The sequence below is a fragment of the Aethalodelphis obliquidens genome, unplaced genomic scaffold (assembly GCF_003676395.1).
Source record: "Aethalodelphis obliquidens isolate GAN/ISIS:26980383/991018 unplaced genomic scaffold, ASM367639v1 scaffold120, whole genome shotgun sequence".
Taxonomy (NCBI): Eukaryota; Metazoa; Chordata; class Mammalia; order Artiodactyla; family Delphinidae; genus Aethalodelphis; species Aethalodelphis obliquidens.
Window position 1 is genome coordinate 1,659,084 of NW_020838064.1, and position 24,249 is coordinate 1,683,332.

Below are 24,249 nucleotides of genomic sequence, written 5' to 3' on the forward strand. Positions count from 1 at the left end.
ACAATTCTTCTTGGAAACACTCAGCAGTACTGTTTTGTCCGTTGGAATGCTCAAACCTATTTGCTCTGGGGACCTCCAATTTAAGCCCCAAGGAGCCTCAGCTGCCTTCTCCTGTGATTGGCGCTTTTGTTTCCCCTCCCCTCCCCAGTTCCCCCGTGATGAGCAGTCACCTCTACTCAATCTCAATTTTTATTTGACCTGAAGCCAGTTGCACGGATTCCAAAAGAGAGAAAAGGGCCTAGGGCTTCCCTGGTGGTGCAGTGGTTGAGAGTCCGCCTGCCAATGCAGGGTACACGGGTTTGTGCCCCGGTCCGGGAGGATCCCACGTGCCGCGGAGCGGCTGGGCCTGTGACCCATGGCCGCTGGGCCTGCACGTCCGGAGCCTGTGCTCTGCAATGGGAGAGGCCACAACAGTGAGAGACCCGCGTACCGCAAAAAAATAAAAAGGGCCTGGCATAGCTTCTATCCTCTCAAGTTGACCTGCTGAAATGATTGATAATTCCTAGGAACTGCTCTCCGAAGATCAAGTCCTTTTTATTTGGCCTGATTTACACTGGCTTTCTCATACTTATTCTTGCTTTGGGAACTAGACAGCGCCCCATTATTTAGCCATGAAAGCAAGGATGTCACTAAAGGTGGCCTCATATTACTGCTTAAAGGCCTATTAGAAATCTCATTTCGCTTTTTGGAGATGTCATTGTGATGCAAAGCGGTTCAGGGTTTCATTACTGCTGGAAGCCCTTTGTTGGGCTCGCCTAGCCTGTTGTGTCCCCAGATTTGCCATTCTCCTTTCCTACTGCTATTCCAAAATGGGAGCACTGATACTTTGAGGATTTCATGACATCGGTACAGAAAAACGTACTTAAAACAGGAAAATTGTAGCTGAACAGAAAGGCGCCATCAAATCTCCCCTCAGATACAAGTGACAAACTGCACTTCGTTCTGCTGTCCTGACATCGGATTTCCCTGTGGAACTTCAGGCAAATGAATACCTGCCAAGTTATTACTGTAAGGATTAATCAAGACGGCGTTTTCTATGACTACGGCTTTTCCCCCCTCATTTTTATCTTCTAGGCAAATGGCTGTGTTTTCCTCTATTGAACACTTGGGCAGCTGCTAGACCGTGAATTCCATATGAGTGACCTTGTGAGTTGCCCTCCTCTTCTCCGTGGTCCACTCCCTGTGTTTCCTGGGCAGTTTGCATTCTTAGCAGGAAATAGTCAGTGACCTTGAACGACCCGCTTCACCCCTCTATGCCTCAGTTTCTTCACTCTAAAAGAAGGACAACAGCAGCTCATTATTAATGTCATGAGGATTTAATGAAACACTGTGTGGAAAGAGCTTAGCATACTGAGCTGGGCAGAGGCTCATCCCACAAAGATTTACTGAGTGTCTGCTATGTGCCAGACGTTGTCCCAAGTGCTGGAAATGCCAAGAGGAGCAAACACAGGCCCAGTCTCTGCCCTCATGGAGCTTTCAGTCTAGTTGAGGATTTGGGTGTTCTTTAGATAATCACACAGATTTATATCTCCAAATTGGGCCAAGGACTAGGAGGGAAAATTTCACAGAGCGCCAATGGCCCTGATCTAATCAAAGGACATCATTCCATAACGTTTGAGTGGAGATCAGAAGAAATAATAAGAGTGAACTGTTGGTGGGAATGTAAATTGATACAGCTACTATGGAGAACAGTATGGAGGTTCCTTAAAAAACTAAAAATAGAATTACCATATGACCCAGCAATCCCACTCCTGGGCATATACCCAGAGAAAACCATAATTCAAAAAGATACATGCACCCCAATGTTCATTGCAACACTGTTTACAATAGCCAGGTCATGGAAGCAACCTAAATGCCCATCGACAGACGAATGGATAAAGAAGATGTGGTACATATATACAATGGAATATTACCATAAAAAGGAATGAAATTGGGTCATTTGTAGAGACGTAGATGGACGTAGAGACTGTCATACAGAGTGAAGTAAGTCAGAAAGAGAAAAACAAATATCGTATATTAACGCGTATATGTGGAACCTAGAAAAATGGTACAGATGAACTGATTTGCAGGGCAGAAATAGAGACACAGATGCAGAGAACAAACGTATGGACACCAAGGGGGGAAAATGACGGGGGGTGAGGGGGTGGGATGAATTGGGAGATTGGGATTGACACGTATACACTAGTATGTATAAAATGGATAACTAATAAGAACCAGCTGTATAAAAAAAATAAATAAAATTCTAAAATTCAAAAAAAATATAGTGAACTGGGAGAAGGAGGTCTCAGCCCCAAGGTGCCCTTGAGCAAATTAGTCAAAGGTGCCCCTGCCCTAGGGCAGAGGTGGCAGAGCATGTGCTGGGGTTTCAGTGCCCTCTGGCCCATTTGCTGGGAGCCCTTGAGGAGAGAACAGCTTGCACACTGTATGCAGTGACCTGGCCGGGAGTAAGAGGATACTGGAGGTGGAGGAAAGCACCTCTGCAAAGGCCCTGAGGTGGGAGGCCACATTGGTGGAGATGAAAAGGGCGCCTCTGGCTACAGCACAAGGAGCAAGGCTGGTGGGAGGGGAGCCGGGGAAGCTCTTAGTACATATCAGCTGGTATTGTTGCACGATAGCATTATTCTCATGAATTCACTGCCAGCACACTAAGGTCTCCTTAGAAACACCAAGGTCTCTCTAGAAGCCATTGCTTTTTAACTAGTGAAGGAGAATTACTTCAGGGATGTGATTTGTTGGTGTCACGCAACCAAGATTTACAGAATAAGGACGGTGTATGAGGAGAGACATTTAATGTGGAAAGCAGGGAGGCAGTGTACCTCCAGAAAAATACAAATGCTCTATTACAGCCCAGAAAACTAGATTTTAGGCAAAAAGAAGTGAAAACAAAAACAGAACAAACAAAAAAAGCAAATAAAAATAAAAGCAGAACATTAGGGAAAGGTTTCTAACAATGCTATCATTTGGAGGTTGTAATTATCTCTCCAAAGAAGTAGAATCTCCGTTTCTTGTTCTCTTAGAAAGGACCCGCCCAGCTGGAGACCCAGAACCCGGCAACACTGCACTCGCTAGAAATTGTCTTGATAACCCCTTAGGTTCTTCCCGGCTTTGATTTCTTTGATTTTGGAATAATCCAAAAGAGCATTCATTCATTCACACAAATATACTGTATCAAGGGTGGGTTTTTTTGTTGTTCTTGTTGTTGTTTTTAAGTCTGAGTTTAGAAGGAAATAAAACCCCAGATGCTGGAGAATTGTGCATTGTTGCCAGTTAGCTCTGGAGTCTGTCAGGCTGGGCATCTGCAAGTGGTGGCCCAGCCGAGGTCTGGTGTCAGCACAGCAATGTGAGGGACGCCTGGGCTTGGGGATTGGGTGGATCTGGGCCCAGATCCTGACTAGGCCACTTATAAGCCGTGTGACCCTGGACAGGTTAGTCAACCTCTCTCTGTAAAATAAGAGTTACTGTAAACTCAAATGATGGCTGTCATCAGGGAGAGTCTGGAGGCCAAGACTCTTGGGGATCCCTCACTTGGAAAGTCGTTTCTGGGGATCCTGCCCTGAGAGCAGTCTCTATGTGACCCACATTCGTTCAGAGGTTTATTCCTTTGCACTATATCTGCAAAGTCTTGACTTTTGGTTTTTCAGAGGTAGCTGTGCTTTGGGGAAACATAAGGAACCAGAATTAAGTCAGACTTGTAAAATCTGGTCAGCAGTTAGTATCTCTAAACAGCTTTTAGGAAATAAACAACAAAAAAAGAGCATTTAGCCATGATTTTTGAATGTGGTATCGATGATCAGACATCCCACCATAATCTAAGAATCCCTCAAGAGCAGACACTGCTCTTGAGATATTTTATTGCTTAGTAAGATGTAGTAGAAGAACTTAACTTTAAAATGTTCTTGAATTTAAACCACATTAAACTGGAATGTACACTGATCAGAGATAAATTGTAGTATTTCAGAAAAGAAATGGACTACTTAATTCCCCTTCAATAGAAAGTTGGAAAAAGAGTCCTTTATTATATCTCAGTCATAATGCAGTATATAAATGTGACTTCTGCTTTGTCTCTTGCTTTATGTCCACATAGGCTTATATCAGTAACATGTATGTTGCACCTTCAGAACCAACACGCAGCTTTCTAACCTGAGCCCTTCAAAGCAGGGCAGGCTAACAGTGATTTAAGATTATGCTGGTTAAAAACAAAAAATCCATCCCAGATTTTAAAACAAAGAAATGCTAACTCAAGCCTAAACTTTTCTATAAAAAATGACATTGTTGCTTTCTAAGAATGGGAATAGATGAGGCACTTAATCAGAGAGGCCATTACGTTGTCAAAGGCTCTGCTGATGCTGAAGGATGGATTCTCATGGGCTTATGACCATTTTATTGCTTTTCAGCCCACGGCCGGCGATCCCACTCTCCCTCCTGCTGACAGAATCGGAAGCAGCGCTCTGCATTCAGTCCTTCTGGAGAGCCTATCTGGTAAGAGTCATGTGCAATTACGGCATTTGGTCTGATGGGGAATTTTTGTGCTGTGGAAGACCCAGGGGACAACCTTTAGATGAATTTGGAACATAGGATAGTATAGCAAACATCCAGACCTCAGAAATAAGATTCTCTGTAAAACAGGTCTTAAAGAATGATTTAGAATTTCCACCAAAGCTTATGCAGTTATTATTAAAAGTACCCTCCAACCTTTTTTTTTTTTTTTCCTTTTTTTTTTCCTCCAACCTTTTTTAAAGTTTACTTTTTATTGAGATAAATTTTGTTTATACCATTTTATGGGTTTCATTATATTTCAGTCTCTCTATACACTACAGCATGCTCACCAATAGAAATTTAGTTTCCACCCATCACCCTACAGTCAATCCCCTTTACCCATTTTACCCTCGCTCCAGCCCCTTCCCCTCTGGTAACCACTTTTCAGTTCTCTGTATCTACATGTTTGTTTCTGTTTGGTTTGGTTTGTTCATTTATTTTGTCTTTTTGTTTGTTTGTTTTTTATATTCCACATATGAGTGAAATCATACAGTATTTGTCTTTCTCCATCTGACTTATTTTACTTAGCATAATACCCTAAAGGTCCAACCATGCTGTTGCAAATGGCAAGATTTCTTTTTTTGTGTGCCTGAGTAATATTCCATTTGTGTGTGTGTGTGTGTGTGTGTGTGTGTGTGTGTGTGTGTGTTACATCTTCTTTATCCATTCATCCGTTGATGGGCACTTATGTTGTTTCACTATCTTGGCTATTGTGAATAATGCTGTGGTGAACATAGGGGTGTATATATCTTTTCAAATTAGTGTTTTCATATTCTTTGGATAAATACCCAGAAGTGGAATAGCTGGATCATATGATAGTCCTGTTCTTATTTTTTTGAGGGATCTCCACGATATTTTCCATAGTGGCTGCACCAGTTTACATTCCCACCAACAGTACATGAGGGTTCCCTTTTCTCCACACCCTCACCAACACTTGTTATTTCTTGACTTTTTGATAATAGCCATTATAATGAGGATGTTGAACATCTTTTCATGTGCCTGTTGGCCATATATATGTCTTCTTTGGAAAAATGTCTATTCAGCTCCTCTGTCCATTTTTGATAGGGTTTTTTTTGTTGTTGTTGTTGAGTTGTATAAGTTCTTTATATATTTTCCATATTAATCCCTTATCAGATATATGATTTGCCAATACCATCTCTCATTCAGTAGGTTGTCTTTTTGTTTTGTTGATGGTTTCCTTTGCTGTGCAAAACCTTTTTAGTTTGATGTAATCTCATTTGTTTATTTTTTCTTTGTCTCCCTTGCCTGAGGAGACATATCCAGAAATATATTGCTAAAACCAATGTCAAAGGGCATACTTCCTATGTTTTTTCCTAGGAGTTTTATGGTTTCAGGTCTTAGATTCATTGAAGTCTTTAGTCCATTTTGAATTGATTTTTGTATATGGTGGATACCGAACTACTTTCATTTTTTTGCATGTGGCTGTTAGTTTTCCCAACAACATTTATTGAAGAGACTATCCTTTCTCCATTGTATGTTCTTTGCTCCTTTGTCGTAAATTAATTGTTCGTATATGTGTGGCTTTATTTCTGGGCTCTCAGTTATGTTCCATTGATCTGTGTATCTGTTTTTCTGCCAACACCATGCTGTTTTGATTACTATAGCTTTGTAATATATAATAGCTTGAAATCAGGAAGGGTGATACTTCCAGCTTTGTTCTTTTTTTTCTCAGAATTGCTTTGGCTATTTGGGGTATTTTGTGGTTCCATATAAATTTTAGAACTTTTAATTCTATTTCTGTGAAAAATGTCCTTGGGATTTTGATAGGGATCGCACTGAATCTGTAGATTGCATTAGGTAATATGGACATTTTAACGGTGTTAATCCTTCCAATCCATGAGCATGAAATATCTGTCAATTTATTTGTGTATTCTTCAGTTTCTTTCAACAATATCTTAGAGTTTTTATTGTACAGGTTTTTGTTTTGTTTTGTTTTGTTTTGTTTTTTTGCAGTACGCGGGCCTCTCACTGTTGTGGCCTCTCCCATTGCGGAGCACAGGCTCCAGATGCGCAGGCCCAGCGGCCATGGCTCACAGGCCCAGCCGCTCCGCGGCACGTGGAATCCTCCCAGACTGGGGCACGAACCCGTGTCCCCTGCATCAGCAGGCGGACTCTCAATCACTGTGCCACCAGGGAAGCCCTACTGTACAGGTTTTTTACCCCTTGGTTAAATTTATTCCTAGGTATTTTATTCTTTTTGTAGCAATTGTAAATGGGATTGCTTTCTTAATTTCTCCTCCTGCTTGTTCATTTTTAGCATACAGAAATGAAGTAGATTTTTGTATTTTGATTTTGTACCCTGTAACTTTACTGTATTCATTTATTATTTTTAATAGTTTTTTGGTGGAGTCTTTAGGGTTTTCTATATTTAAAATTATGTCATCCACATATAGTGACAGTTTTACTTCTTCCTTTCCAATTTGGATGTCTTTTATTTCTTTTTCTTGCCTAGTTGCTCAGGCTAGGACTTCTAATACTAAGTTGAATAAAAGCGGTGAGAGTGGGCATCTTTGTCTTGTTCCTGATTTTAGAGGGACAGTGTTACTGAACCAAACTCAGGTCTGCTCACCAGATGCACAGCAGAGCTAATCTACTGGCACTGGGTTGTAGTGAAGGGAAATACAGTGTTTATTGCAGGGTGCCAGCAAGGGGAGTGGGCAGCTAATCCTCAAAAGACCCAAACTCTCTGATGGCTTTCAGGGAAAGCCTTTTTTTTTTTTTTTTAAAGTTGAGATAGTAAGTGGCAGAGCTAGGACTAGAACCCAGGTGTTTTAATTTTTTATTTATTTATTTACTTTTTAGAAGATGTTGGGGGTAGGAGTTTATTAATTAATTTATTTTTGCTGTGTTGGGTCTTTGTTTCTGTGCGAGGGCTTTCTCTAGTTGTGGCAAGCGGGGGCCACTCTTCATGGCGGTACGTGGGCCTCTCACTATTGCGGCCTCTCTTGTTGCGGAGCACAGGCTCCAGACACGCAGGCTCAGTAGTTGTGGCTCACGGGCCCAGTTGCTCCGTGACATGTGGGATCCTCCCAGACCAGGGCTCGAACCCGTGTCCCCTGCACTAGCAGGCAGATTCTCAACCACCGCACCACCAGGGAAGCCCCAGGGAAAGGTTTTTAAAGACAGTGTTAGGGGTGAGAGTTGCAGGGTGCCTAATCAGCTCATGGGCGATTTTTGATTGGTAGATGGTGAGGTGATAGGGTGGTGTTTCAGGAATCTCGATCATCAGTTTTCCAGCTCCAACCAGTCTAGGGTCTATGGGTGTAGGGCCAGCAGTTTCTACCTGCTAGGGGTCTAGTTTTTACTACACTTAACATGTTTTTTGAAGTTAACTAAAACCTTTACTTGTACTTTCTTAAACACTATGAAGGAAAAATACAGTCTCCCATAAAAATTTGTGTGTGTAGTAAAATATATATAACATAAAATTTACTATTTTAACTAATTTTTAGTGCACAGTTCAGTGACATTAAGTATATTTGCATTGTTTTGCAACCATCACTCCCATCCATCTTTCTAAACTGAAACTCTGTATCCATTAACTTCCTACTCCCCCCGTCCCAGCCTCTGGCAATCACCCTCCTACTTTCTGTCTCTATGAATTTGACTACTTCTAAGTACCTCATGTAAATGGCATCATGCAGACTTTAACCTTTTGGCTTATTTCACTTAGCAAAATATCCTCAAGTTTCACCTATATTGTAGCATGTGTCAGAACTTTCTTCCTTTTTTAAGTCTGAATAATATTCTTGCCAGGAAGTTTTAAAATCCAGAAATCTGACAACCTCAGATGTCATAAAACCATCCAGACATTTCATAAAATATTTTTAAACTGACCACATGAACAGAAATATCACCTGGTATGAAAAACTATTTGTAGTAAACCATTCTTGAGAGTTGTGATGTTATAATTAGCATTGTAAATAGGTTCCTGAGAGTTAGTTATTTCTCGACATTAAGCACTTCTGTAGAAGTAGACGTGTTCTTCTTTCTTCTTTCAAAATACTACGTTAACGGTTAGAAAGCCAGATTGTTTCAACATGCAAAACTGAGTGGGGTATTTAAAAATCCATTTGGATATTGTGAATGAAATCTGGTCCTCTCACAGTCTCCTTTCTGAAGTATGTTTGGTGATAAGCCAGACTACCGCATTAGTGGTGCTCTTCTGCTTATGAAATACTAGATGTAGTAGGCATCAACTGATGGAGAAGACTGTTCTTTCATGATGTTCATAAGAGGTTCTCATGGGCCATAATGATTGAAATTTCTTTAATGATTTAGGAGGCAGAGACCAGATAAATCCACTGAATATTTATTCTGCCTAAATAGGCTCCTGGTGTTTTAAGCCTTCTGCCCATTTGTTTTATTTTATTCTGTCTAACTCAGCCTAGACACCAGTGTGGCATGCAATTTTCCTCTCCTCCCAACATCAATCAACTCCCCCTCCAGGCATTGTGACAAGTGAGAATCACAATGGCCATCAATCATTAATGTTCTTTGATGAACAATACAGTGCAGGGTTGCTCCAGCAGCCCCCTTTGTGGCTTTGCAAAGTTAAAAAAAAAAAAAAAAGAAGTGGAGATCCTGCAGAGAACGATGAGAATCTGTGCAGTTATCCCTTTGTCAGTAGTGAACTGACCTGGGGTAAATGAGGCACCCTCAAGGAGAAGTAGCTTGGTATAAACAAAGCATACAAGATTTAGAGTTGTGCAGTGTCCCACTTCCCTCCGGCCTGAGACAGCTTGGATGTGATTCATTTGGTAACATGGACACTCAAATATCACATTCTTCTGGCTACAGGGGTTAGTTCATGATGGGCAGGGGAAGGCCAGTCACACCTAGTGAAACTCCATTCTGGGATTCTCCTAAGAGTTGCTGGGACGGAGCAGCTTGATAGCCTGCTGAGAGGCTAGACTATCAACAACCACCTTGCCATTGTGTGAAGAGCCTGCGGGAGAAGTGACTGCAGAGGCTAGCAGAGCTGAGACCAAGGAAGGGGGCTGAGTCAATAATAATAGTTCCTACTTATGAAGATTGAATCAGATGATTTATCCACATGAGGGGGCTTAGCACAGTGCCAGGTGCATAATAAATCCAAAATAAATATTAGCTGTTGGTGGGGGTGGTGGTAGTGGTGGTTCTGTTTTCCTTAATAGGGATCTTTGAGAAAAGCCAGCTAGTGGCCTCCTTGTAGTTCCTCAGGCACATCAGGCACGCTCCTGGCTCAGGGCCTTTGCACTTGCTGTTTGTTCTTTGTGCTGGCAGCTGTCAATCATGGTACCCTCCCTGCCTCATTCAGGGTTCTTCTTGGATGTCTCTCCTGGTCACCATTTCCAAAATAGCACCACCCCATCACTCCACAGCCTCTTACTATGCTTTATGCCCTGTTTATCACTTACCAACTACCTGTAATTGTATTGGATATTCACTTGTCTACTGCCTGTCACCCTGACTAGAATGTGAGCTCCAGGAGGGTAGAAGTTGCTTGACTTGTTCATCCTGTATCCCCAGCCCCTAGAACACTGTCTGGTACATATTAGGCACTTCATAAATATTTTAGTGAATAATCAAATCCCTTAAATGATCTCTCTAATGAGGGCATTTGAAAACAAAGAAGAGCAAACTGTATTGTTCTATTTTATAAGCTCTTCTCAGGGGTTTAAGCAGGCACTTAAACATGGACTTTTAAAAAATTTTTTAAATTCCCTCATGCTGCCCATTTGTAGTTAAGCCCGGCTCCTTTTGGGGAGTTGCTTATGCACCAAGATCCTTGAACTCAACAGTTGTGCTTATTAATTTCCCAGAGGTTACACTTGAGAAAAGTGTATTCATTTTATCATTGGCCTTCATGAACCACCTCTTCACCAAGCCTTGTAATGTGAGGAAATGAAGTTTGCTATGAAAAATTATGATCCCCAAGCAGGCTTTTTAATTTTTAAAAATTATTTTTTTATTTTTTAAATTTTATTTTGTATATATGTATATATTTTTTGGCTGCACTGGGTCTTTGTTGCTGCGTGCGGGCTTTCTATAGTTGTGGTGAGCGGGGGCTACTCTTCGTTGCCGTATGTGGGCTCCTCATTGCAGTGGCGTCTCTTGTTGCAGAGCATGGGCTCTAGGTGCATGGGCTTCAGTAGTTGCAGCGCGTGGGCTCAGTAGTTGTGGCATGCAGACTCTAGAGCTCAGGCTCAGTAGTTGCGGTGCACGGGCTTAGTTGCCCCGCAACATGTGGGATCTTCCCGGACCAGGGATTGAACCCGTGTCCCCTGCATTGGCAGATGGATTCTTAACCACTGGACCAGCAGGGAAGTCCCCCAAGAAGGGTTTTTAAAGGAGAGCATCAGCTGAAGGCATACTGGGCACGTTTAGTTCATCTGAGAACTGGACAGAAAAGATTTTCTTCATTTGGAATTTCTCTTCCAATTGCTGATATCTGCTGGCAGGTGAGCAGACTTTGCCAGGAAAAGTCAGACATTATATTGTGCAAAAGGAATGCTAGAAATGGGGCATTGCATCAAATTACCACCAGTTCCCCTCTTGATGGTGCACAGCCATTTCTCACAAGCCTCAGAGAGGCTGGCCATGCCCTTTGTGATTTGATGAGCAGTCTCGGCCTAGGGCTCCCCTACCAGGAACTCCGTGTGGAAAGATTTGTCTTCTCTATGGGATCTTCTTGTTGTTTGTTGGCTCATGAATCCAGTTTCAGTCCATTTCCACTACCACATTACCTTCCCGAGCGGAAGATTCAATCTAAAGAGATCTCTTTATTAGGCCATTCCAGAGGTATTTGTGAAACCCACGTATTTGAAATTGATTTTGAGCACTTTCTAACATGTGGGAAATATTTATAAGCCATTAGGGAGGCGAAGGCCACCTATACAAGTCCCACTGAACAAGTAGAATAAAACTCCTAAACTTCTCAATGATGTAGAGGTCCTGGTTTTGGCTGGGAATTCAGAAATTAGACCTGTAATGCTTGAAGTGGAATGCTCCCAAGAATGACCAGTGCCAACCCTTCTGCCATTATACTCAAATAGAGGCCTTACGCCTTCCATTGCATGTGACTTCATTTGTTCATTCTTTCATTTGATAAACATGTGTTGAGGGCCTTCTACTTGCCAAGAACTGTAGACAGAGCTCACCCATTCCTGGAGGAGCCCAGAGACAGCTGTACCAAGAAGAATGATAATAATGTTAAGAATAGCCAAATCTAATATTATCGGTCATTGCTATGTGTCAGGCACTGCATCAAGCATCTCACAAGCAACATCTCCTTTGTGCCTTATGCTGATGCTATGAAGTAGGCAGGTATATACTTCTATTATCCCATGTGTAGATGAACCAACCAAGGCCTAAAAACCCATAGTGACTTGGCCAACATCACACAATGATAAGTGGTAGAGCCAGAATTCAAGCCCAGGTCTGACTGTCCTCAAAACCCCATCTCTCCCCTTTTTTTGAAAAAGCCATTCCTACCAGCAACGTGTGAGAGTTCCCATTGTTCCAAGTCCTGATCTGTTGATCTTGGTATGGTCAGTCTTTTTAATTTTAGCCATTTTAGTGGGTGTGTAGTAGTATAGCATTGTGTGTGTGTATGTGTGTTTTAATCAGGCTTACTAAGATGCATGTTACATACAGTAAAATTTACCCTTTTAGGGTACAGTCTCTCAATTTTGACAAATCCATATAGTCTAACCACTCCCCTAATCAAGATATAGAACGTTTATCATCTCCCCAAATTCCCTCACGCTGCCCCTTTGTAGTTAACCCCTGCTCCCACCACCAGGGCATGGCACCCATGATCTGTTTTCTTCCACTATGGTTCTGCCTTTCCAGAATGGCATACAAATGGAATCATAAAGTGTGTAGCCTTTGAGTCTGACTTCTCTCACTTGGCCTGATACACATGAAGGTCTTCCACGTGGCTGCGTGCATCAGCAGCCCCTTCCTTTTTATTGTTGTGCAGTATTCTACTGTAGAACTCCAGCACAAGGGAGGCCTTCACCTGGTGATGAATAAGCACATGAGAGTAACGTAAGGATGGCTTATTTATACCTACAGATTGCAATGGTCTCAAGCTCGCTATGTATCAAAGTCATCTGTGGAAAGATTTTATTTTAAAATTCTAATACCCAGGGCCTCATTCTCTGAGATTCTTGTTCAACTGACTATGGTGAGAACAGGAGATGGGCATTTGTTTAAAGCACCCAGGTGACTCTAACATGTACCAGGGTTTAGGCCCACTGATGAACTGGAATCAACTTTGCTACCTACTAGTTGAATGGTCCAGGACAAATCACTAAACTCAGAGTCTCAAATTACTTCTCTTTAAGTTGAGCACAGTAATAGCTGCCCAGTCTATCTCACTAGGTTATCAGAAGGATCAAAATGATTTTCAGTGGCAACGCATGAGAAAGTGTCCTGTGAACTGTAGATGCAGAAATGGATGGTGTTAATGTGGATGTAATTGAAAGACATATCAGTGTCTTTTCCTCTTGGAAAAGTTCCTAAACAAATGAGAGGTTTTAAAGACCAACTGGAAGGATCAATGTTTCTCTGTCAATTTTGTGTGTGTCTTAAAAGATTGCGTGGTGTATGAGAGTAACTGTAACGCCAACACACAGACGGAGACAAGAAGTGGTATAAATACACTCCTCAAGACTGTGGTGATATTGGCAGAACTGGGTAACACTGTAGACCTCGGATCCTTCCAGGATGGGTCATGTCAGCATGTTTGCAGAAAGCAAACACTGATGTAACTAGAAGGACAGGCAAGCAGAGGCGTAGTGCCAAGGATAGAAGTACAGAATATCTCATGATCCAACCCTTACCTCAGAGCCAGTGAGAGGAGGTCTGCGTCTCAGAGAAGGGCCCCTTGCCACTGGCAATCGTTGTGTGAGACAAGATGTCCTTTTACAACCACATCTGACCACCTCTGAAGATATTGCAAGGAGCAGCATGTCAGCTCCGGTACAGAAAAAAATTGGCCATCTTTGTATGAAAAAGTCTTTTATTGGTATTTTTATTGTAAAAAGGCCAATATTCATTGTAAGCAAAAATGAAACCATATAGAAATAATGTCTTAGTTTGGGCTGCTCTAACAGAATATCACAGACTGGGTGGCTTAAACAGCAAACATTCATTTCTCACAGTTCTGGAGGCTGAGAGATCCAAGCTCAAGGTGCTGGCAGATGTGGAGTCTGGTGAGAGCCCTCTTCTAGGCTTGCAGTTGGCTGCCTTCTCACTGTGTCCACCCGTGGCAGAGAGAAAAACAAGCACTGTGATCTTTTCTTATAAGGGCACTAATCCTACCATGAGGACCCTACCTTTGTGACCTCATCTAACCCTAGTCACCTCCCAAAGGCTCCACCCCCTAATACCATCACATTGGGGGTTAGGACTTCAATATACGAATTTTGGAGGGACACGAACATTCAGAACATAACAATTATTGTTAAAATAGTTTAAAGTAAAATGTGAAATCTCCAGTCCTGTCCTACTCTAAACCTGTTTCCCAGATGCAACCACTGTTGACAGTTTGGTGTGTGTCTTTTCAGTGTTTTTCCATTCTATATACAAACACTTATGTATACGTATTGCACTTTTTATGAATACGGGATATTTTTATAAATATGGGCTCACACTCCACAGCCTGCATCTTGACCTTTCATTTAGCCTTCAGGACAGCTTTCCACATCAGCACGCATAGATCTATGCTGAGCATTTGTGTTTTAAGGGAAACACCCTTCTAATGTAGTTGGCAGGTAGGAATTTGGCCAAATATTTTCTCATTCAAAATACTCCCAATCCAAAGTGCGCCGAGATGGCAGGACTGAAAAAACCTTTAGAATTAGTGTCAGTTTTTATTTCCTCAGCAAGTCCAGACAACGAGTGTTCTAAGGACCAGCTTCTTTTTTCCTTCTGCTTTCTCGTGAGTGTCGGCTTCCCCAGATTGCTGGTCAGCTTTGCAGCTTTGCTGACTTCCTCTTCCTCCTCTCCAGAGAGGGGTGTCTCCTGGTGCAGCTGTTCCACGTGGTGGGGGGGGGCATTTCCTCCCTTTGTGTGTGTCGTTAGCCATCTCCCTGGCCTTCCTCTGGGGACAGCCGCCCGACCAGGTGAACCAGCGTCATTTAAAGCAGCACTTCCGTTCTCAGGCAGGAGCTGGCTGTCGTTTCTGGATGGCTTCAGATGTGGCCCAGGTGAAGAGGGATGGCATCTGGCACAGAGACAATGCAGACACCTCTGTGTGCGTCACATTCTCCTCATGGAGGGCATGCTGCCTAGAACTCCTTTTCAAGACAATTTTTAAAAATACTTTGCAAATTCTTGGACTACTTTGAAAACAGTCAGGCATAAAAGTTAAGCTGCTAAGCAGGATCTACAGTCAGAATCAATTCACTCACTGATATTCGTTTACTAGTATTTATTGAGTACCTACTATGCAGAAGGTGGGCATTGGTCTAGATGCTGGACATACTGCAGGGAATAAGACCAAGTCCCTGCCCTCCTGGAGGTTGCATTCTTGCCATCGACTATAAACAGATATACATCAATCTGTAATATAATGTCAAGAAGTGTATCAGTTAGCTATTGTCACAGTAATGCTGTTTAACAAACTACCCCCAAACCCAGTGGCTTACAACATACATTTACATCTTACTCCCATGTCTGCAGATCAGCCAGGGCTGCTCTAGGCTGGGTTTGGCTACGCTTGGCTCCAGGCATTTGGATTCTAGTTAGTTTTGCTCTAGGGTCTGTCATTCTTCTGAGATCAGCAGGCTAAGAGGGGCTTGTTCTTTTTACAACAGAGGTCAAAAGCTCTCAAAGGGGTGAACAAAGCACACACACAATGAGTCTTAAGGCGGGGGCTGGGAACTGGCACACGCCACTTCCTCACACATTCTGTCGGCCAAAGCAGGTCACGTGGCCAAGCCCAGCGTCAATGGAGCTGAGAAGTATACTCCGAGCTGAACATTATCTACTACAAGTAAGTACCGTGAAGCAGAATAAAGCAAACCAAAGGGCTAGAGAATAACAGAGGCACCATTTCAGATGGTGGGTCTGGTCGAGAAAGGCCTCTCTGAAAAGGTGTTATTTGAGAAGAGATGTGAATGAAGTTCATTCTAGGCAGAAGGAAAAGCACATGCAGAGGCCTGCAGGAGCAAGAGGATGCTGGAGGTATTTGAGGACCAACAAGAGGGTCGGTGCGGTTGATTAAAGTGAGCTGGGGATGAGGGAAGGGAGGTGAGAAAGTAGTCAGGGACCAGGTCCCATGCAGTCAAGTGTGAGCTCTCGTCAGTTTGATGGAACTTTGGATTTTCATGCTGACTCTGATGAGAAGTGATGATGGGGTTTGAAGCAGAGGAGTGACATGATCTGACTCACTTTTCATCAGGAAACTGTGGTAGTAGTGACCCCCATCTCCTGGTACTCACGTTCCTGGGGGTCCCTTCCCACAACTGTACCAGAGTAGCTATGTGTGACCAATAGCATATGACAGTATAAAGGTTTGTCACTTCCAAGATTAGGTTATAAAAGACACTGCAGTCTGAGTGTCTCTCTCTTGGATCATTCACTCTGGGAGAAGCCTGCTGCCATGTCACGAGCTGCCCTAGAGAGATGCCTACATGACAAGAACCTGAGGCCTCCAGCCAACAGCCACATGAGTGAGCCATCTTAGCTGTAGCTCTTCCCGCCCAGTCCAGCCTTCAGGGGAATACAGGCCCAAGCTGTCATGCTGATTGTAACCCCATGAGAGAACCTGAGCTACAACCTCCCAGCTCAGCTACACCCGGCTTCCTGACCCTCAGGAACTGTGTGAGGGAATAAGAGCTTGTTGTTTTAAACCACCCAGTTTCGGGGTTCACTTATTATGCAGCATTGGAAACTACCCCAATAACTCAGGCTGCTGTTGAGGGAGCAGATTGCAGGAGGTTGAAAATAGAAGAAGGAAGACTCATCCTTGTTCCTCAAATTATGATCTATGGACCAGTGGTATTATTTTCACGTGGCAACTTGTTGGAAATGCAGAATTTAGGCCCCACCCCAGACCTCCTGAATCAGAATCTGCATTTTCACAAGACTCCCAGGTGAGTCTTGCATGCCAAAGTTGGAGAAGCAGTGCTGTAGGTGACAGCCTGGGCAGATGGAGCGCTGTGATGTGGGTTTGAATCCTGGCTTACCAACCCTGTGACCTTCCTTAAATTACTTAGTTTTCCCAAGCCTCAGTTTCCTTTCCTGTAAAATGGGGATAATAATAGTGCTACCCTCTCAGGGTTGTATGTGAGGATATAAATGAGATGGTACATGTCAAGCACTTAGCACAGTGCCTGGCTAATTGTTAGCTCTTTATTGACTTGATGTGATCCATGCATTTTCTTCCCTAAGAATATATTCCTGGTCACGGCCTGATGGTTTTCCTTAATTTTAAAAAAATTCTCTGTCAAAGAAAATCCTGTTTTTCAAAATGTCCTTGAGCTCATCAGAAAGACCTCTGTCTGTGCCCAGCATGATTCCAGCCACATCCCAGAATGAAAGTGCCTGGTTTCCATCATCAGTTCCAGGCCCAGATCTCAGGCAATTTTCAGGGCCTCCCAGCAGGCCAAAATAGGCCACAGCACTATAAATAGTGAGTTTGGACTGCTCGGGGCTTAGCTTCCCAGGCCAGGCCCTTTTCCTTCCCGCTGCCTGGTCCTGTAGTTGTTTAAATATACTCTGGGTTTTGTCAGCAAGGGGATTCTTCTTAATATGGCCCCCAAAATGCTTTGCCAACTTGCCAGACTGTCTGCAAAGCCCCCCTTTTTATTTGCTCACAACGTATCCCAAATATGTGATGAGAGCTGATAAACCCAGTTCTTAAGATTGTCGTGAGGAATAAATGAAGAAGCTGCATTTAGCAGGACTGGCTACATAATCTGCAGGGCCCTTTGTTCAGAGTTATTACGAATTTCCAGATGGCGACAGCAGAGCCTTAGAACAAGCGTGAAGCCCTTTGAAGCACGGGGCCTGTGTGACAACAGCACAGGGCAGTGCCCACGGAGCCAGGCACCCTGCCTGGCAGTTAGGACCAGCCACATTCCCAGCCTTCCTAGACTTTTGCTTTAAAGGGCTAACCGATTGCCCTTCAAGGCAAAGTTTAGGGGCAAATTGCACAGCCGCAACTTAGTCCCTTCTGCTGCTGAATCTTAATGATTTAAAGTCATAGCAGTTGATTATCTTTCACGATTCTGTGGGTCAACCGGCTGGTTCCCCTGCTGCTTTCTCCTCAGCTCATTCATGTGGCTGCGTTCAGTCGGTACGTTTGATGGTGAACCCTGCATTCAGGAGCCTCAGCTGCGGGATGTCCATGCCGGGCTCCCTGCTGGGCTCGCGTCCAGCCTCCTCTGCACCCCCTTCAGCAGGTGTTCCTTGGCCAGGATGGCGTTCTCCCCGAGAAGGTCTCCCGGCTGCACTAGAAGGTCCAGGGTGGCTCATGCAGGTGTATGGGACGTCGGTGCCGCTCTTGGCTGGGGCACTTTAGTTCTCCTCCATGTGGCCTGTCGTCCTCCAGTCAGCCAGACCAGCTTCCTTGCATCATGGAAGAAACATTCCAGGAGGGCAAAAATGGAAGCTTCAAGCCTTCTTGAGACCTAACTCTGGAACTGGCACAGCAGCATTTCAGTTCCCTTCTCTTGGTCAGAGTAATTCACCAGGCTCGCCTAGATTCAGGAGAAGGGGGAATACACTCCCCTCTTAATGAGGAGAGTGGCAAAGTTTTCCAAGGGGCAGGGATCCACTGGGGGCACAGTGCAACAATTCTCAAATGGTAGCCTGCATCAGAATTATCTGGAAGGCCTGTTAACACACGGATTGCTGGGCCCCAACCCCAGAGTACCTGAGTCAGCAGGACTGGAGTGGGGCATTTCAAACTCACCCTCCAATGATGCTGATGCTGCTGGTTGGGTGATGGCACTTTGAGAGCCACTCGTGGTGGGGAACAGTAGCCTTCAACCTTGACTGCACGTTAGAAGCATCTGGGCAGCATGAATGTCAGCCCTGGGTATTGATGGTAAGAAAGAGATCAAAGCTTTATGCAATAACACAGTCTGTGGCATAGCAAACTTTGCTGTGATTTAACCCTGTACATCATTGGAAGGTTCATCAAATACCTAAAATGCTTTTGCAACTTACTCATTCCCTGATTATTTGGGTAAACAAGTACCAAGAAAAGTTGGATGAACTTTATCTCAACTGTCATCACTGAGCCGTTGGGGGAAATTCCATATTTTCCAAGTATGTACTGCGGTATGGCTTTATTATTAAAGGGACTTCAGTAAAAGAAAAAAAAAATAGGTGTGGTTTCCTGGGGGAAGGACTTTGTAGAATTGCACTGAAAAGATTAGCCCACGAAAAGCAGCTGCTGTTCATGAGTCACACAGACCCTGCCTCCTGACCACACACTAGGAGGCTGAGTGGTCCTTCTTGACTCTGAATTTAGGGATTTGCAATAATCAATGTGGCAACACGTGAGTAAGGACTGAGACTAAGTGGTACAGCCTCATAACATTAAGTTCATTCTTTGCATCCTCTTCCATGAGAGTGGGTTTCGCAAACTTTCTGGATCACTAGATCACCTGGGGTTCTTACTAAATACACTCACGTCTTTTTCCACCTCACATGGACTGAATCAGAACCTACAGGACAACAGCCTGGGATGCTGTTTTTAACAAGTGCCCTAAGTGATCTCAGTGTCGTCAGGTAGTTGAAGAAATGGTCTTAAAACAATAATATTTATGAAATACCCAGAGATGGAAGAGGCAATTAGGGAAGGTGGGGGCTACATTAGAAAATGTCCACTCAAGGTTAAGAGCAGGGGTGGGCAAACTATAGCCTGTGGACCAAATCTAGCCCACTGTCTATTTTTATAAAGTTTTATTGGAACAGTCATGCCCATGTTTTTAAAACAAGTTGGCTATGGCTGCTTTTGTGTATAATGGCAGAGTTGAGTCACTGGGACAGAGATAATACGGCCCATAAAGCCAAAAAATATTTACTATCTGACTTTTTACCAAAAAAAGCTTACTGACCCCTGGATAAAAGACATGACCTCAGACCTGGGCAAACTTGGACCTGGAATTAGGGCCCTCAGTGATTATGAGCTCATAATAAAAATAAACCAACAAGGAAGCGGGGAGTCAGTAAATACAACCAACTGGAGAATCCAAGCCCCCAAGAATGGCAGTTTGAAACTATGAAATAAGTTTGTTTAAGATGATTATAGAGATTTACTAAAAAATTTTTAAAAGACTATAAACCTTGCTGAAAGGGCTATAAGGGAAAAAAAAGATGAGGTTTGAAAAAGAACTAAGTAGAAATGAAAACAATTTAGTGAATGGGCTAACGCAGTACCTCTCAAACTTCAGTGAGTATCAGAATCACCTGGAGAGTTTGTGAAAACACTGATTCCTGGGCGCCACTCTCTAACTCAATCCTGACTTCATAGGTCTCAGGTGAAGCCCATGAATTTGCATTGCTAACAAATCCCAGGTGATGCTGATGTTGCTGATCCATGGACCATGTTTTGGGTATGAGTTAAGTAGCAGATAGACACAGCCGGAGGAGTAATTAGTAAGCTGGGCAATAGAATGCAGCAGAGAGAGAGAAATGGGAAATGTGGAAAAGCATTGAGACAGAGACGGGATGAGAAGGTCCAATAAAAATCTAATAGGAGTTTCAGTGGGTGACGATAGAATGAATGGGCAGAGGCAACATTCACAGAGATGTTGAGTGAGAATATTACAAAGTTGAAGAAACGTGAATCTTGAACTAGATAGATAAGGACAAAACCACATCAAAACGCATGGTGAAGCTTTGGAATGACAAAAGCGAAGAAGCCTTAAAGCTATCTTGAAGGAAGAATTACCTACAAAGGAAAAACAATGACACTAAGACGTCCAATCAGCAGTAGTATGTGCCAGAAAACAGTGTATTATCATGTAATCCTAAGGGAAAGTAACGTTCAACCTAGAATTATATGCCCCACGAAATTATCATTCAAGAGCGAGAGTAAATACATTTTCAAACACATCGCTTACTGAGAGAACTACTAAATGAGGTTCTTTGGTTAGAAGGAAATTGAACCCATAAGGAAGGAGTGGGAGTGGGATGCAAGAAAAATGGTGAATGAGGAAACTGATAAATCTAAATAGGCATTGACTATTATATATATATGCATTGACTATTATATACAAATATATATAATACAATGCAACATATATATACAATGTAATATGTAAAACACACACACACACACACACACACAGACCCCAATGGGGGATAACTGAGGGGAAATGGAAATTCTAGACAACAATCATGAAAGTTGAGAGTAGGAAGATTGGAGTTAAAGTGTTCTAAAGAGGGTCCTTAATGATAAAGGAAAACTCTTATTTTCTATCAGATTAGACTGATATGTAAAAATGCTATTCACAACCCACTAAATTGAATTTACTACCCACTAATGTGCTACAACCCACCATTTAAAAAATGCTTCTTTAATGGAACCAATCTAAGTGCCCATCAAAAGATGAACGGATGAGGAAGATGTGAATATACATGTATACACTGGAATATTACTCAGCCATAAAAAAGAATGAAATCTTGCCATTTGCAACAACATGGATGGACCTAGAGGGTATTATGTTAAGTGAAATAAGTCAGAGAAAGACAAATACTGTATGATTTCACTTATATGTGGAGTCTAAAAAACAAAACACATGAATAAACATAAAACAGAAACAGAGTCATAGATACAGAGAAAAGACAGGTGGCTGCCAGAGGGGAGAAGGGTGGCTGGAGGAGAGAAATAAGTGAGGGAGCTTAAGAGGTACAAACTTCCAGTTTCAAAGTCAATAAGTTAGGGGTATGAAATGTACAGTGTGGGGAATATAGTCAATAATTATGTAATATCCTTGTGTGATGACAGATGGTAACTATAGACTTATTGTGATCATTTTGAAATGTATAGAAATATCGAATCACTATGTTGTGTAACAGGAACTAACATAGTGTTGTAGGTCAATTATACTTCAAAAACAAACTCATAGGAAAAGAGATCAGATTTGTGGTTACCAGAGGTGGGAGTGGGGGAGGGGGAATTGGATGAAGGCTGTCAAAAGTTTCAAACTTGCAGTTATGAGGTAAATAAGCACTAGGGGTGTAATGTACAACATGATAAATATAATTAACACTGCTGTGTGTTATGTATGAAAGTTAAGAGAGTAAATCCTGAGTTCTCATCCCAAGGAAAACATTTTTTTCTACTTCTTTAATTTTTTGTCTATATGAGATGGATGTTCACTAAACTTACTGTGATTATCAGTTCATGCTGTATGTAAGTCACATCATACACCTTAAACTTATACAGTGCTGTATGTCAATTATATCTCAACAAAACAGGAAGAAAAAAATTTAAAAATAAAAACGCTACTCTAGAACACACTTCTAATTCTCCCCGAAAGCCCAAGTAACTCCTAAGAAGCATACTGTCATACCGCAGATGAGTATCTGTATTTCTACAACACCAGGAAATATGTGATTTCTGCAGGTTTTTATAATTAGTTCCTAAAGACAGTAAGGAACACTCGTAACCACCAGAATGAAACCAACTTCGTTTTGTTTTGCCAAATATCTGAGAAGAAATCACAAAGCATATTCACGGAGAGAAAATTGAATTTGTGAGGGAGTTGGGAACTGTGAATATTTCAGTAGGTAATTGAAAGAGATTTCACAAACCTATGTTTCCTTTATGTTGAAATCTGCCTTTCTAGAGTGTAAAATGCTTCAGTGTAATCACTAGTATGTCAAGTCATGGCAAACATGTAGTAATAACCTTCTGAGGCATCTCACACCAAGCTGGAGGTTTCCTCTTGTGAGCACTGCTGAAGGGTTGTCCACTGTGTTACTTTCCAGCATCTTAGTAGCAAATGTAATACGTTAAGTATCTTCCTCTAAAGCAATTAGAAAAGCTCCAGGGAATCATCCAGAGAGGATAGCTACTGCCATGTTTTTGTCTGATTTTTTAAAATAAATTTATTTATTTTACTTATTCATTTTATTTTTAAAAATTTTTGACTGCATGGGCTCTAGACGCATGGGCTTCAGTAGTTGTGGTGTGCAGGCTCAGTAGTTGTGGCGCACAGGCTCAGCCGCTCCACGGCATGTGGGATCTTCCCGGACCAGGGCTCAGACCCGTGTCCCCTGCACTGGGAGGTGGACTCCCAACCACTGCACCACCAGGGAAGCCCTGTTTTTGTCTGATTTGCCAAGAAGCAAGGAAAACTGAGCTAATAGGAATTCAGAAGTGTAGCTCTACGAAGGGTAATATCACTCCCAGGCAGCCTCTCACTCCTTCCCTGCCTGCAGTCGCCACCTCACAGCCACGTTACTTGTCTACCAGCTAACCAATGCCTAAAGTTATACAATTATGAAATCCTTTATGTACTCAATACTTTGCAAACCCTTGGAGAAGACCTCACTTTCAATCTGATGAATCACTGATTCTTCAGCCTCTTGGCTCCATATCCTAACAGCAATTGTAGGATGCAACTTCAGAGCTGAATTCAGATTATTCTCATTACTTTATTAATTGATTTAAGAAATTGCTAACACATTGAGAGTTTACTTTGTGCCAGACAATATCTCATCTCTTTTTTACACTGACCCAGTGAAGGAAATATTTGCATTATCCCTATTTTGCAGATGAGGAAATGGAGGCTCAGAGAGTTTAAGCAACTTGCTCAAGGTTTCTCAGCTTGTAATTTGCAGAGCTGAGATTCAGCTTCAGGCTTTCTGATCCAGAATTGGCTTTCTTCACCAGCATAATACCCTGTACTGGCTTTCACTGGAGTAATATATCATTAGGAGAATTTGACTGGTTCATGGGCATTGGGGGGGGGGGTATTATATTTCTGTTTCTTTTCTTTCTTCCAGTTTTATTGAGATATCATTGACATACAGCATTGAATAAGTTTAAGGTGTACAGTATAATGATTTGACGTGCGTACGTTGTGAAATAATTACCACAATAAGTTTAGTGAACATCTATCATCTCATATAGACTAAAAATTAAAGAAATAGGAAAAACATTTTTTTCCATGTGATGAGAACTCTTAAGGTTTGCTCTCTTAATGGGCATTTTAAAAAATTCACATCCACATAATGGTGTCTTCTTCCTGGTCTTACCCCAAAGTCAAGTACGCAATAACGTGTAAAACTCAGTGTGCCTCTCCTGGAAGAGCAGAAGGACTACAAGTGGTAATTTAAAGAAGTAAAAGTAGAAAGCCACTCAAAAGGGAGCTTTTGTTTTGCAAAGAAATTGTTTATGTGTTAAACCTCACGCTGCACTCTGCGGTATTTGCTGATGGACACAACCACTGCTATTTTAACTTGATTCCCTAATCATAAAAATAATGACCGGGATTAGCCCAGTTCAATGGGGACATGCTTTCCCCAGGGCTCACAAAAGCCTTCTCTAGGGTTCCAGGCTTTCCTGGTAATGAGACGTTAACTAACAAGGTTGCTATATTTCGCATTGGTAAACAGCAGTCCTCGATTTGAAATGAAAGAAATCAAGGAAAAGAGGAAGGGTCTCTGGCTAAAAGGAGGAAAGTCACCCTAACTTGATGAGCAGAACCCTGAGAACAACGGCAGGCCTCC

General features: G+C 42.5%; 1 protein-coding gene across 7 annotated transcripts in view; it reads left to right on the forward strand.

Moving 5' to 3' along the window:
* IQCK (IQ motif containing K) overlaps nucleotides 1-24,249 on the forward strand; it is a 126,804-nt gene that overhangs the window by 54,511 nt on the left and 48,044 nt on the right. For all 7 annotated transcript variants that reach the window (XM_027098104.1, XM_027098106.1, XM_027098102.1 and 4 more), the window contains one exon: nucleotides 4,395-4,479. In XM_027098104.1, coding sequence (XP_026953905.1) covers nucleotides 4,395-4,479 — 85 coding nt within the window. The remainder of the gene's footprint in view (nucleotides 1-4,394; nucleotides 4,480-24,249) is intronic.